The sequence below is a fragment of the Anopheles funestus genome, chromosome 2RL (genome assembly GCF_943734845.2).
Source record: "Anopheles funestus chromosome 2RL, idAnoFuneDA-416_04, whole genome shotgun sequence".
In the NCBI taxonomy this organism is placed as follows: Eukaryota; Metazoa; Arthropoda; class Insecta; order Diptera; family Culicidae; genus Anopheles; species Anopheles funestus.
In genome coordinates, this window is record NC_064598.1 from 4068645 (window position 1) to 4083512 (window position 14868).

The following is a 14868-nucleotide window of genomic DNA, read 5'->3' on the forward strand; positions in this document are numbered from 1 at the left end:
CTCGTGTTGGAAGCAGAATTTCACCCTCTACGGCGCTGCATCAGCGCCACGGTGGGTGGGGAGACCAAAACAGTCTTGTTGCGTTTCGAGGTCAGCTGTTTGCCGGTTTGCCGTTTTTTTTTTGCAGACCCATTCCACCGTTCCGGAAGGACATGGGGATCGACATTGAACCGTTGGTGGGGTGTCCTGGCTGCACACGGGGAAATGTATCCTTCAGCCGTTTACCGCCCATGGAGGGGTCCATGGTGTGTATGTTTCTATTTTTCTACGGTACAAACCAGAGTGCTGGAACTTCTCGACGACGCAATACCACATCACATGGGGACTGGTGTATGTTGGGGTTTTTTTTATCTGATTAATCTGATCCACACTTGTTCCAACGTTCCAACTCTTGCTCTTGCAGTTTGGAACAGCATTGGAGAGTTCATTAGTTTTATAGTCACACGTGAATGGCAGTTGTGTGCAATATGCAACAGCAAAAGTGCATAGAGGTCTGAGCTGGTGCACATAGGCCATAGCCCTCTTAATAGCGGTCTGTACTGGTTGACGACTCGACAGCGTGTTGCATCAAACTTGATGGTTTCAACACTTGTTTCTTTCGTTCTTCTTGGCTTAACGACTTCTAAGGTCATGCTGGCCATTTCTGGAGTCTGGATGGTGCTATTAAAGTGTTTGCAATGTTTTAGCCATTTAAAATTTAAAAAAATCTAAGCTAGAACAAATAGATCAATTCATCTGGTTTGTGAAATATTAAGTACTGACCTTTTTTTTACCAATCAATCTTTGTCGCAATCTAAACTTCGCTCTCCAACACCAACTACGGGTGCGTGATTGTTATGAATCGCTCAATAAAGGAAACAGAACGGGAACTGCCATAAAAATGCGCATCACGTACAGCGGCTAAGCGTCACGTTCGGTACGCAAAATGAGGAAGCAATAGCAGAATAGAAATAAACCCAAATTCGTACCAAACTGGTAAGCGAAGCATCGTTTCTTATCATCGCATTGTGCAGCTCTTTAAAAGACGTTTCAGGGACGATGATTTGGGGGATTTTTTTTTTCTAATTAAAAAAGAACGATTTACAGATATAACAATTTGTTGAGCAACGACACCGGAAACGTTCGCACTTCAATCGAGTTTTGATGTTTGCTGTTACAATGGAATGTAAAAACCGGTTCTGCATTTTGCCAGTTCTGTACCTGATCTATTTACGCCAACATTGATAATGAGCACCCAATTTTCCGGTCACTAACTGGTTTCAAGCCAAGCGTTTTGATTTGATGTTCTGTATTGAACTTGTCTAAGATAGTTATAAACAATTTGCGACGTGAGACATATTTGCTACGTTTTATTAGTTCTCCGTGACTAAATTACATAAACGAGAAATAGTTAGTACTTATTTGAATTTTAATGGATGATTTTACATTTTATTGCACGAAACAATATCAACCAAATGTACCAACCCAAACTCACCATACGAGCGTTACGCATTGCATACTTTCAGGCGGTTTTGGTGATTTGCTTTGAAATTCAATACTACAGTGTGTGACGTTGAATTAAAACAACGTTTAATCATTTCTTTGATAGCTTTTCTTAACATTCAAATAAATTCTATTGAGCAAGTTCTTGCAAGAATTTGGAAATATTTGCCCCCCTTAATGTTATACTGTCAAGTTAAATTTCAAATATAAAAATAAAGTATCAAATAAAGTAAAAATTTAAATAAGTATTTCCTAATAGACAACAATTTTACAATTCAAGTTCAATGATTGTCTACATAGCTTCTGAAGCTTTCATTAATACTACCGCTTAACCAAACGGGGCCATAAAAGCACAAACAATGGAAACCAAAATACACACCCAAAACAAAACGAAAACCAAACGTCTGTATCATCATCGTAATCGATTTGGTCACTGCTAGAACAAAGCATCATCCCTTTCTGTTGCTTCCTTCAGCTGCTTCCAAACGAGAATAGTTGTTCTTTCGCCAACTGGCCGTTCTCGCAATCTTCCATTTTTTTTTGCCAGTTTTGGTAGGTGGCGTAAGCTTTCTCACCGCCCCGCCATTGGCCTTTTGCCCCCGTTTTTTGTTGTTTTGTTTGGCTGTGTATGGTTGAAACCGAAACCGAAAAGGAAGCGCAACCGACCGGCGAAGGTCAATTAAAATTGTTAATTGATGTTAATTGTTCGATCAACATTGTTCTTGCCCAGCGATAAACTTTTTACTGCCCTGAGCGAGCTTTGTGGTGCATGGGAAAAGCGAACAAAGGATGGAAAGAGATGAAGGAAGGGAGGGTAGGGAGGGAAAGAGGGAGGGGAGAGGTTGTTAGTAAATTTCAGCCTCACCAGCTGGTGCTTTCTTTAGATGGCGTTGTAAGAGCTACCGATCCACTGATGTTTTTGGGTCGGAATCGTTCGTGGTGGTCTGAAATTGTACGGACCGGAACAGTAATAATGTTCACAGCAAAACGTGCATGTCACGACATCGAGTTTTATAGCAGACTCGTCAAAGAGACAGAACCGTGATTTTGCGTTGAAATTGGATCAAATCAGGCACTAGCTTTACGGTATATATAAACAAGAAAGGATAAAACAGAAAACGCCAAATATTTAATAAGCTAAGCCGTAAAAGCATGCTGCATAATAAGCAGTACGATTCAATAGAAAAAGGCCGTAATCGATAGTAATGCATCCACAAACTGCATCGAGCTTTAATTTATTCAACATCGTGATGTTCGATGTCGCGTGTGCGAATTCGATAGCGTGATATGATCGAGCTTCTTCTGCATTGCAACGGTATGGTGTGTGAGTGCCACGTGGAATGCATTCGCGCTAAATTACACCATTACACCTTTTTTTATACACCTTCTGCATACGTTTACTTATGGAGCAGAAAGTTCGTATTAGTAAAGCTCTCTTCTGCGCACAAAATATCTCTTGATGAAGCAAAAAAAAGTAATTCTTTATAATCTGAACAATGATTTTTGTTTGAAGCAATTCAATAAAGAGAAAGAGAGAGAGAGAGAGAGAGAGAGCGGGCGAAGAACGAGTTTTTTAAAGGAAATATGAAAGACTTGTTCAAACAACGAACCTTTCATCTTTAGCAGCTTCTTTTTCGCCGAAGTTGTCGCGTGACGATGGTAAAATAATAACATGAGTGTATCGACACACAGCTACGAACTCACAATTACGGACCCGTGAAATTCCACCACAAACAGCAGTAAGATGTATCGTGATGCTTCCAACAGGCAAAGTGCAAGACATCCGCAACGAACCCATCTCGTACGGTGCATGGCTTCCAGCCTCGTTTTCCCTTTCCTGGGCACACACACACATACAAAAAAACGAGCTTTCATGCAGCGAGCTTCTTGAATGGTTCTCCATATCTACCCCACTCCGACGGGGGGTCCGTCTGCGAAACAGCAAACAAAAAACCGCAAAACGACTCTGCGTTTGCGTGAACCGATCAGACTCGACGCAGTTTGTTCGTGCCCAGCAGCGAAGCCACACCGTGCTGTAGCTTCGCGTTTGGATCATTGATTGTGCGCGTGTTTTTGCTTTTGCCTTTTGCACACGCTTGAAGCTGTTTTGCCCGCTGGAATTTGCTTCCCGTGTGTTATGCTTGTAAGTAAAGGGTTTAGTGCTTCAGCGCCGACTGATGCACTTTTGCTAGACCGTGGAGAAAATCCTACCAGAGAGTGTGTTTGCGTGTGTATGTGCAAATGTGGTGAAGAAAAGTGCCATCCATACGGTCCACTTTCTCCATCGGATGCAGTTGTGCAGCGGGAAAAGTGCATCGCAAAAACTGATGCGTTAGTTTGCAAACTATTGGTGTTAACAGTGTTGATGCTCAAGGGTGTAAAAATTGAGCCCTTTTAGTTGGTAGTGGATAATTTATTTTACAATGCAAGACAAGGGTGAATAGTGAAAAATAGTTTACACAAAAAAGATCTGCTTCGAAATGGATTAAAATGAAAAGTAAAAGTGATTCAAAATAAAAGGTACCAACCCTGAAGTCGATATTCCGCAAGTGACCGTCTGGCTCCAGACATTATTTTGTTACATTCCACCAAAAAGTGAGGCAGTCGCTACATACAATGCACTTTTGGTGAATGGCTCGTCAAAAAGCGAAAGTGAATGCAAGTGAAAACATGAAACCTTGTTTCAGCCTGCAAATGCAAAGAAAATATGCTTTCCTTTGATTTGCGTCAGGAAAAAAGATGGGGAAAAAGGTGAAATAATTCGCTTATAAAGACAGAAAAAGAGAGAGAGAGAGAGAGAGAGAGAAAGAGAGAAAGACGAAACAAAAACGTTTTTTAGAGGAGCAACAAAAAATTAATAATGTGTTTTGTTCTTCTAAGTGGCATTTACGGTCATTCAAAACCTGTTGAATGAATTCAAAATATATGTACAATACTCGCTATTTTTAAAGTTCTTCAGATAGCAACAACAAAAAAGTTCATCACCTATACATTATTCAAAAATCATTATTCGTATTTTTGTTATCTGCTTTGATGCCATCTGGGAATGAAACAACCTCTTCGAAATGATAATTATCTATTTTACATTTCATTTTCGCTTGCTTCATTTCACAACAAAATCTTGTCCATCTTGTCTAGTTAGCTCACAAAACGAAGCCATTAAGTACTCGGCCCAGGCCACCTACTTTTGCAACAATGTTAATTGACCTGATGTGAATGTTTTTTTTGTTTGTTTTTAACCTGATGGGAATGCATTTTTAGCGCGAAAAATGCGCGACGCTTCTTCATCTGTGAGCCAATTATCAAATAATATCAGCAATTGCTTTGCAGCGAAGAGATTTTGCTCAACTTTTGCTTCAGTCATTGCATGGAATCTAAGTGCCAAAGATGGTTGCATCAGACTATTAATTTGTTGCTAGCGTCAAGACACACACCACCATCAGCATCCAATCAGCACAAATAATTATCGTCCGTTGCCATATACTGTACTAGGAAAAGATATTTTTTCTTCGTTTATCTAATCTTACAAATTGTCGATAGAATGATTATGGAAACGATGTCGTTACCGGGTCATTTACTGGAGCGACACGTTTTAAGGGTGTTAGTTAATTGATACTGTGAGATAATAATGGTTCTCCCACGTTTGTTGTTCCTGGGGAACGTTTTTTTTTTGCAATCTGAAGCTTCTCTAATCAAAATCATTTTAATTATCAAAAGCTAATTAGAACCTTTGTAGTGTACAATCGCTATACGATGGTATTGTAGTTTTAGAAAGTAGAATTAAAGAAGAAAATAATCCCAAAATTGTGCCATTTCATAATTTATCTAAAACTATCAAAAATCAAACTAAACTTGGGTGCTTTTGTTTTGTTTTGTTTAATAAAACATCAACCATATTTAGATTAGAGATGTGCAAAGTGAGTAAGAGTGAGATAGTGAGTTGAAACGTTGTATTGAACGAGTTTCGTTCACTCACCACGAGGAGTTTTAGTGATTCTTTTTTTCACTTACTCACTCATGAGTGTAAGCATGTAGCCGTGGTGAGTCGAGTCGCAAATACGTGAGTTGAAACAAAAATGAGTTGAAACGAAACGCTTGAAACACATGAGTTAAAACGGAATACATGTGTACAATACCCAAACTACCCAAAGGAATATACTGCTCGCTGTGTATAGAAAAAAATTCTATAAATTTGAAAATTTCCCAAGGCCTTTTTTGAGTAATTTTGAAAAATTGATTTATTTTAATGCGAAATTGTTGCAATAAGTTCCTTTTCACTCAAACAATGATTTATATTAAAAAAAGAATAAAAAATCAGAAAAAAAAAATTTCAACTCGAAAATTTCATAAGGCTTACCCCTTGTCATTTTTTGAGCAATTTAGCAAAATTTAAAAATTTGTTTTATTTTAATGCGAAATTGTTGCAATAAGCTTCTTTTCACTCAAACAATGCTTTAAATTAAAAAAAGAATAAAAAATAATTAAAAAATGTTAAAAATCTATAAATTTGTCAATCTACTGAGACTCATTTTTGCACCAAGTTTTGCCTATAACTCGGTCGGTATCTAACGGATCGCCATTCTTTAACCTGTGGTCGATAGATGGCACCATTGGCTACAATTTCTTCTTGGACGGCCATGCCCTTAGATGTCTGTGTGGGAAGTTATTCGAGGAACCAAGTTCCATACCCTGTTTGAGAAAATGTAAAATTTTCCTCATTTTTCAGCAATTTAGCAAAATTTATAAATGTGATATATTTTAATGCGAAATTGTTGCAATAAGTTTCTTTTCACTCAAATAATGCTTTAAATAAAAAAAAAGAATAAAAAATTATAAAAAAATAAAAAAAAATGAAAATTTTATAAGGTCCTAACCCTCCTAGTCCTCCTATACGTTTATGCCGGGTTTTTTGTGACTCCGAAATGAGTCGTTAAACGAGCTGACTCCTAATAACGACTCATTCACTCTGAGTTGACTCACTAAAAAGAGTTGTTATTCTCATCTCTAATTTAGATACAACACAAAGGAAATTTCCTGTACTAAGGTAACATACGTCTTAACATCAACGGAATGCAACCGACGGAAGGCATAAACCGGTTGCGATCGTCTAGGAAGGAAGAATGCACCGAAGAATTGCAATCAAAAATCGATTCAGGCTCGCGCCGATCGGATGCAATCGGTGTCCGCCCTAAAAACCTTGGCCCGGGTGTGTACAAACGAACGTAAACACCGTTTGTGCGGCCCACGGTTTATCAGAACGACCTTGGCCAGCAGTTCGTGCAACATAAAGAAGTGGTTCGATTATGTCGATTATGCAGCACGCCGATCGTAACTACGGCGGTGGTGCTGCTGCAATCGCGATGGGCAGCGATCGCTACCTAACCTTGTTCTTTGGTTTTGTTTATGCTGAAATCATCCGGCCGCCGTACAGTGGAGCGGAGATCGGTGTTACATTTTGTGCTTTTTTAGGAGGTTTTTTTGTGTGCAGTACAGCCAACCATGCCCCGGCATGATGTAAGTGTACTTTCATTGCAAAGAGTTACCACTACCGCTTGGAAATTCAATTCGATCGTCGTTCGTCGAGATGGGCTGTGAATGTGGGTCAATGTTTCGCTGGGGTTTTGCGAGGAACTTTCCATGGCATGTATGAGGTTGCTCCATTTACACATTCAAAACGAAATGAAGGAGAAACGAAGATGTTTTTTTCAAAGCAGAAACATTGTGAATGCTGAGTTCTGTATGTTTTATATTGATTGTTTTCACAATATTGGAAACACATTATGCACTTGCCTTGACATTTATTGTTCCTTCTAGATTAGGGGACACCTTTCGGATTGATGCTAACGTACCATTATCTAATGTTCTCAATCAACTGTTATCAAAAGCAAGTTTCTAATCGTAACCTTGGAAAACAGTGGGCCAGTTTAATTCAGCCGTGGATCCTATAATTACAAATTTGCCTACTAATCAACAGGAACCTGTTCATGGTGAACAACCGAGTTTATCGAGCCTCAATCACCATACACTGCCTATGCATGAGGACAACGGTTGTGTGTGATTCTAATAACGGTGCAGCACCAACCGCCTATCTCGATAGTTATGCGGATCAATTGCAAAGGAAACCCGGGGAGCTCTACTGTTAGAACCCGTCTTGACACCAACTTTCGATGACCTGAAATGAAGGTTAAGCGTAGATGTGTTATGCCATTACCAGCGCTATAACTGCTTCCCGAAGTCGAAGAATACTGGACACGCTAAAGCTGCGTCATTTTATCGTCGATTTACGTCAATCGAGTACGCGGACAACGATATCTCACAACAGATCAGACGAACGATCAACATGATCTGTCTGGTGTGTGTTTCAATTAGCTTCACTGAGGCTAAGTCTCGCCAAGAACAAACTCAAGAATCTATAAAAAAATCCTTCTTCATTCACTTCATACGCCGGATTGTAAGTGATCAAGTGAGTTGATTGCGTAATTTGTGGAGATCGACTCAGACGAAATACTTCAAAGACGAAAACGGATATTTGGAAAACTATCTTAAGCTATCATCAAGTATCGCACTGAAGAAGAGGATGAAGGTTGTTTGTTGGATTGGATAATTAAACAAAGCAAATTAAACACACAATTTAAAGGATTGAATTCTGTTTTTGTACCCCAAAAATGTGTTTGGTTTTCCATTTGGTTATGTGAAGTTTGTGAGTATTAGCGAAATCGAACCAATTAAATTAACGTACAATGTTTATCGTGGATTCTAAATGAAAAATTATTAGAAATCTCATACCACATTTAGCTTAAAAAACATCAAAAGATTAAGTAGTAGCACACCTTACAATGAAATTTACTATTGTTCATATATCCTCAGTATTGTGTTACGCATCTCATCTGAGGAGCTTTAGATGAGATGCGTAACTTGTCAATCAATCTGCATAAATGAGTGTCGACCAGTGTAAGTGTGAAATTGTGCCCCACATCGCTCTCGCGCACACCCAACGCACGTGTGGGAAATATAAGGAATTGAAGCAAAGAGTACAAAAAAAAACACGTCGATGCATATAAAAGATTGTGTAACTTCGTTATTCCGTCGCTCACCCGTACCTCTCCAATGTACGGAACGGAGATACGGCCAAGAAAAGTAACGCAAATGCGTACTGTACTCGACAATTTTACCAAACGCTACGTACGGCAGCGTTGTGCCTACAGGTCTGTTGGGATTTACTACGCGCGGGTAACGTAATCCGTGAGGTCGACGGAACATTAATTTTTGGACAAGTATGCTTTCGGTGCTGCGAGTTTACCTTCCTCCCGATGGAATGATGAACGGGGTTGGAACAGAGCACGGAGCACTGCTGTTGGGGATGAAAGCATTCACATAACTTCACAAAACATGAACGCAACCGGTCAACGCAAGGTGTGAAGTGAGGATTGGGTATTGGGTTTTTTTTAGGGCTGAATGAAAGGGAATTGCGAGCACGCTACAGTATCAAGTGTGTGTTGGAGTACTTGCTTTTTCGATTGCATGTACAGCTATTTCAATTTCGATGTGATTTTGAACAGTTTTCATGGAAAGTTTTGTAGTTAAGATTCAACAAGTAAAGCACAAATTACAAACTTTGATTTTGATTTTCACGTCAAACAGGTTCACATACAAAAATCGGTTTAAAGTGATCTTTTCTGGTGAACTTATAAACTTATTGTTAGAAAATGCTCCATTCATAAAATCATTTTTATTATGTTTGACATTTCAACTTATCCATGGGATCATCCGATGATATTATCAACCATCATCCGGTTCTCGAAATAAACATACGTATTTTTTTATTGAGACATACGAGGGTGAAAATAAAATATATATGGACCACTTTCAGGTATGGAGAGTTTATTTGATAATTTTATTAACAGTTGCTGTCGTCGCGTAACATCCAAACACGCTGTAAGGTGGTTCGAGTTCCCTCGCCCATGGGTATTGTACGTTTGTAACCACCGACAGGCAAACGCAACGGGGATGAAAGACACTTCATTATACCATTACGCAGATGAATCGCGGACAGATTATTCACGCGGTGGCCTGTAGCCGACAATCTCGCTATATAGAGGTGCGTACTTTTCGGCGCTAAGCTTTTTCCCTAGTATTGGTCTAGCGCTGGAAAGACGATGGAAGGTAATATTCATGCACAGGGTAACAGTATGCGTTTACCTACGCATGTCTCGTTAAACTCATCTTCGATTATATCCCTTCCATAGTACAAAAAACAGATGAAGAGAAATGGAAAGTTTTCGCGCCACAAGTCTCGTATGCGTCTTTCCTTTCTCGCCTTCTCCGTACGCCGTACACTACACTGAAGCTGGTCGTGATGGTCGTGACGACTCGTGGCAAGTTTGTTTTAAAAATGTATTATGCATTCTCTCGCTTTGTCGGCTTGAAGTTGCTTTGGGAAGGTCACAAAACAGGTAGCTTCCAAAGGAACCCACATTGCTGGGTGACTCCTTGCTGCCGTAAGACGATACAGTCGCATTCTTTGCATCGCAATCGAGGAGAAGGAGATGACTTGTTTTTTTGCTGTGCGTCCGGTGCGTTTTGCATAAATTATTGCGTTACTACACACGTAAGCCGGACAAACGGGGAGTTTTGTTGGAGGAAAATCATTAGCTAAGATATAGTTTTTTTTGTTAATTTATTTCAATCGTACTAAAATTTGAGCATACACTTAATTACTAAATGAGACTAGAGGGTTTTGTAAGCTTTAGAAAAATCCCCAACCGAAACTTAGATCTCTAGAGGTATAACATAATAAGTTGCGAGGCAAAAAGCTTTCGCAAAAGTCATTTGGCAAATTTCATGTCTCTTTGTTGAACTTTGTCCATGGGGTCAGTGATGAACCAACAAAAACTCAGGGCAAAAGTTCTCAGAAGGTCTTCAGCCACTAATGCTCACTAATGATTTCGTTGAAAAAATGTCATCCACATCTGTTTAAAAATGTACCGTGTCGTTTGTTTAAAATGTGCAGAAAAAAACTGGATCACTAATGTGAACACTTTGTTGGAAATATTTCTTCCAGGAAGTATTATTGTTTCCGAACGAGATTTAAAAGTGTTTATGTGACTGCTTGAACAGGTTTGAGACGAATGTTGTTGTGATAGAACATTCTCGTTTGAATTCAATTATTAATCAACGATTGTAATAATTTCCATGAGCTCACATTTACAGCCTTGACACAAACTAATTAGAGTGACCGCAAAGGCACGACAGCATAAGCGCCACTACATCAACTCACAAATGCTTCAAAATCGTGCCCTTGAAGATGATGTATGCAAACCAAAAACCAAACTCTAGCGCTGGACACTCCAGCGCTGGGGCGACTGGTAAAGTGGCAAACAAATCACGCCAACACGCACATGTTTCCTGCTCGGCTCGAACGGTATGGGGTATGCTATATGATTTGCTGTGACGCGATTATGTACGCGCTTGACTCGCCCTTTCATGCACGATACGCTTGCTTGAGCTTTCGATGGCCAAGGTTATGTCGCGATGGAGATATTTTATTTGCTCTTTTTTTCTGCTTCGTCCATCAAAGACATGGAAACAAAGGAAGACACAGAAGCTGCAATAATGGTTGGTACAATTTGATGTTGTCTCCTTTTTTTTGGAAACAGATGAGAGACAAGACATTCTCGGTGACATTCATCTCATGTAGTGCTATTAAAAAGAAGCTAAAATTATGACAATCTTACAGTGTTTGACTTAGTTACTTGAATGATAGTATTTAGAAAACATTATAATGATAAAAAATAAAATATATTCACACTAATGCACGATAAAAGCTTCAAAAGAACAACTTGTACAAGTAATATTTGAGAGTACTCGGAATATCCCGCGGAACCATTTATAGTTCCTCGATTCACTTGAGGCAACAGCGTGCAAACGACAACTTCCAGTCAGAAGAGACGATGAGTAATAATTTAAAATATTCTATTCTTTTTTATCTTTCCCCACATTCGCCAGCTCGCAGAAGCGAAAGTTAATAGAACGCCAAACTTCGCCATTTGCTCCAAGGCTGGCCAGCGTCTGTCATTGGTTTTAGTGTCGGTTTGATAGGGCTGGTGCCGTGCTCACCCCGGGAAACGCTCCCTGCTCCTTAGTGCCAATAATGACCACTTTATCACATCCCTTCAAAGACAGTCCGGAGCCGCTGGAAGTGCCCAAAGAGCATGCCGCCAATGTGGACACTCTGTACGAATGGTAAGCAAATCGGGGAATGGGCAATTTCTCTCGGTATGATGACTTCATTTGCTTGATTAAATGCGGAATGCGTAAGCAGTCGTCTGTTTGTGTAACGGCGTAGGGCACACAATCATTTCCATATACGGCCGCTGCATTAATTTTGATTTTTTTTTCACAAATTTCGTTCCCAAAACAAATCAACTTATCGTGTGTTGAATTATTCACGCGTTGGAAGCCACAGAGCAACGTTGCAACGTTTGTTTTTGAAATATCGATGTGTGCAGTATGTTTCCAAAAATTCTTATCCACTTCATTTCAATATCAGGAAGCAATTGAATTTTAAATTAATTAGAATCATCATTAAAAGGCTTATTATGATATTTTCGTTAAACAGGATGAAAGATCAACCACGATTTCCAGGCTTTTCGAAAAATCACGCATATCTGTTCCTGCACGCCTGTCTGTGGAATGTCGATGATGCGAAGAAGGCGCTACAGAAGTACGCACAGCTTCATGCCAACTCACCGGAAATATTCGACAACCGAGACATTATGGGAGCAGGTGTGCAGATGACATTGAATGCCACGTAAGCGAATTCTCCAACAATCACATCAAGCACGATAATGTACCATTTTATTCACTCCCACCCCTTTGCCAGACACATGGTGGCCCTTCCAAGGACGACTCCGGAAGGCTATCGGTTGCTGTACTATCGCCTGTCGGATACCGATCCTTCCAAGATGAACTTTACCGAGGCAGTGAAATCGTTCTGCATGTTCAACGATGCCCAAATCAGCGTGGACGGCATCATGGAGGGTTACATCGTCATCTTCGACATGAAGGGCGTCCGGTTGGGGCATCTTGCCCGCGTCCAGTTTGGTCCGCTGCGTGTGTTCATGAACTACATCCAGGATGCGCATCCGGTGCGGTTGAAGAAGATCTACATCGTGCATACGGCCTCCTTCATCAATCAGGTGATGGCACTGGTGAAACCGTTAATCAAATCGGAGCTGCTCGGACTGCTGCAGTTCACGACGGCCGGTCCGGAGGAAATTGTCGGCGTTGACTACTTGCCAAAGGTTTGTACCGGTTGGTACGGTGCCGAATGGTCCAGTACTTATCTCATCATGTACGGTATGTTTCTTTAATTCGTAGGACTTTGGTGGACCTTTCGATGAGGTGGCCATAATGCATGCGGAGCAGAAGCAGCGTCTGGAAACGGAATATCGCGAATGGTTGATGGATTCCGGTGTGCTCAAGGAAGCTCCCAAGCAGAAAAACGCCAGCACAAACTCGATTAAACCACCGGTTAAAGCGTTTCGGGGACTGGAGATCGACTAGGCGGCCAACCGTTTCGTGATATTATTGGGGTTTATTTTTGTAGCGGATTCCTTAGATATTAGGAGTGGGATTTTCGTGTTGTAGTAGCCAGGGAGACGAATTTTGCGGTTTGCCGAAAACCGTTTTCTTACTTTCCATTCGAACGTGTATATGGTTTTCGTATCAGTTTGTTTATTTTAATCCCTAGTCGTAAGGCCGGTTTGATTGTTTTCTTTAATGTATCTCCGTGTGCCTGTTTGAAGTGTCGCGAAAGCAACCACGTTCTAGTTGGAATTGTAAATAAAGACAACGAAGCAAGAACATTCAACGATTTTGAGAACTACCTTTTTGTTTTTCTTCTAAAGGTAAGTATCATGATATAATCGTACATTATCAAGTACAGAGTGTAAGAAAGGAGAAGGAAACGCGAATAACCGATCATCTCAGTCCGTTACTTGGACACAGTTTGCAGAATTTACTTACAAACAAAGTTTAATGCAGACACAAAGGAACATTTGTTTGATACTAACGAAATATGTGACTTACACGTACACAACTTGTGTACCTGGCATAATTTAACAACAAATCCTACATTACCCCAAAAACATTTTTCTATAAATACATATTTTGTTCTCCTTATCTTCTCTCCGCCTTTTCCCCATCCATTCCGACCTTCGTTCGCCAACCAACGCCCGCATCCGTATTTAAACTCCTTACCACTGATGCCTTCTCATGGTGTAGATGCTGTTGATTAAAAGTCTAATCGTGTTTTTCTGGCTCGATTCCTCAACCAAACGTAAACCGGTCTCTGCCATTTTTCCCGACATAATTTCCTGCACCCCTGACTTTTCCTTTTCCCCCCCGTACCTTTGACCGTTGAACGGTTTCCACTACTCGCCTGGATGGGGTGGAAAAAGTTTACGGATTAAAAAGAGGCACGCTCGAAAAAAAACCTCACACACAGAAAATGGCATACACCCCATTGCCGGAATGGACGGGTGCAGTTAAGGGGCAATTTGTTGCTAAACTAAATCCCGACCCGCTTAACCGTTGGGCGGATGGGAATATTTTGTCTGTTTATTTTTTGTTGCTGTATTTTTGTTTTGCATTCGGTGGTCTTATTTTGCCTAATCATTGTACGAAGGAATGAGTATGAAAAAACAACAACACCAACCAGCTGACCTTCTGCGTAACGTTTATCAGAGGCTCAGAAACAACACTTAACATTTTGGTTTGGGGAAAAGCTGAAGTTGTTTTACTTTTTTTACTCGACTTTGGAAAATACATAATTAATAATGTTTTAACATTTCTAGCGCAAAGTATAAAGGGCAAATCAACTGGTGGGATACAGCTAAACCTACATGTTTGAATTTATGCACACGGTTTTTTCTTGGTTCTCTAATTGCAGAAATCTTTATCAAGTGGGGAAAGAAAACATTTAAAGTGATTCTATTATATCGCTCCTAATACAACAATAAAGATATTTACAAAACACAATTTTATCGAACTAGATTTAAATAACAGGTGAAACAAAAAAAACATAATAAGTAAAGAAAGTAAAGTCGCTACTAATCACCCTGTTGCAAAAGCTCAAGAGAAGCTGCCGTGAGTTCTGATTTGATTCCTCCGCCACTCGTGAGAGCCCGTCTAAACGCTCGATAATGCGCCGGCGCTAGAATATGTTCTCAGCAGCATCAGCAGCAACACTAGCAGCGGCGAGAATAAATGCATGCAAGTTTTTGTTCAATATTGAATCAAAATACAAGCAACCTGAACAGAAAGGAAACTAATGCCCGAACGTGTGTGCGTGCGAAAGGAAGGCATAATGCTTGCCTCTACGAA

The 14868-nt window shown here is 40.2% G+C and overlaps 1 protein-coding gene across 2 annotated transcripts in view; it reads left to right on the forward strand.

The window, feature by feature from the left end:
• Positions 1-13354, forward strand: part of LOC125761607 (alpha-tocopherol transfer protein-like) — a 151870-nt gene extending 138516 nt beyond the window's left edge. The window contains exons 1-5 of one of the 2 annotated variants that reach the window (XM_049422906.1): positions 3465-3625; positions 11488-11724; positions 12101-12292; positions 12365-12785; positions 12862-13354. In XM_049422906.1, the coding sequence (XP_049278863.1) occupies positions 11633-11724; positions 12101-12292; positions 12365-12785; positions 12862-13047 (891 nt within the window). In that variant the 5' untranslated portion in view covers positions 3465-3625; positions 11488-11632 and the 3' untranslated portion in view covers positions 13048-13354. Of the gene's footprint in view, positions 1-3464; positions 3626-11487; positions 11725-12100; positions 12293-12364; positions 12786-12861 lie in introns of those variants that run through there. The other variant, XM_049422907.1, reaches the window with a different exon arrangement.
• Positions 13355-14868: the final 1514 nt, after the last annotated feature.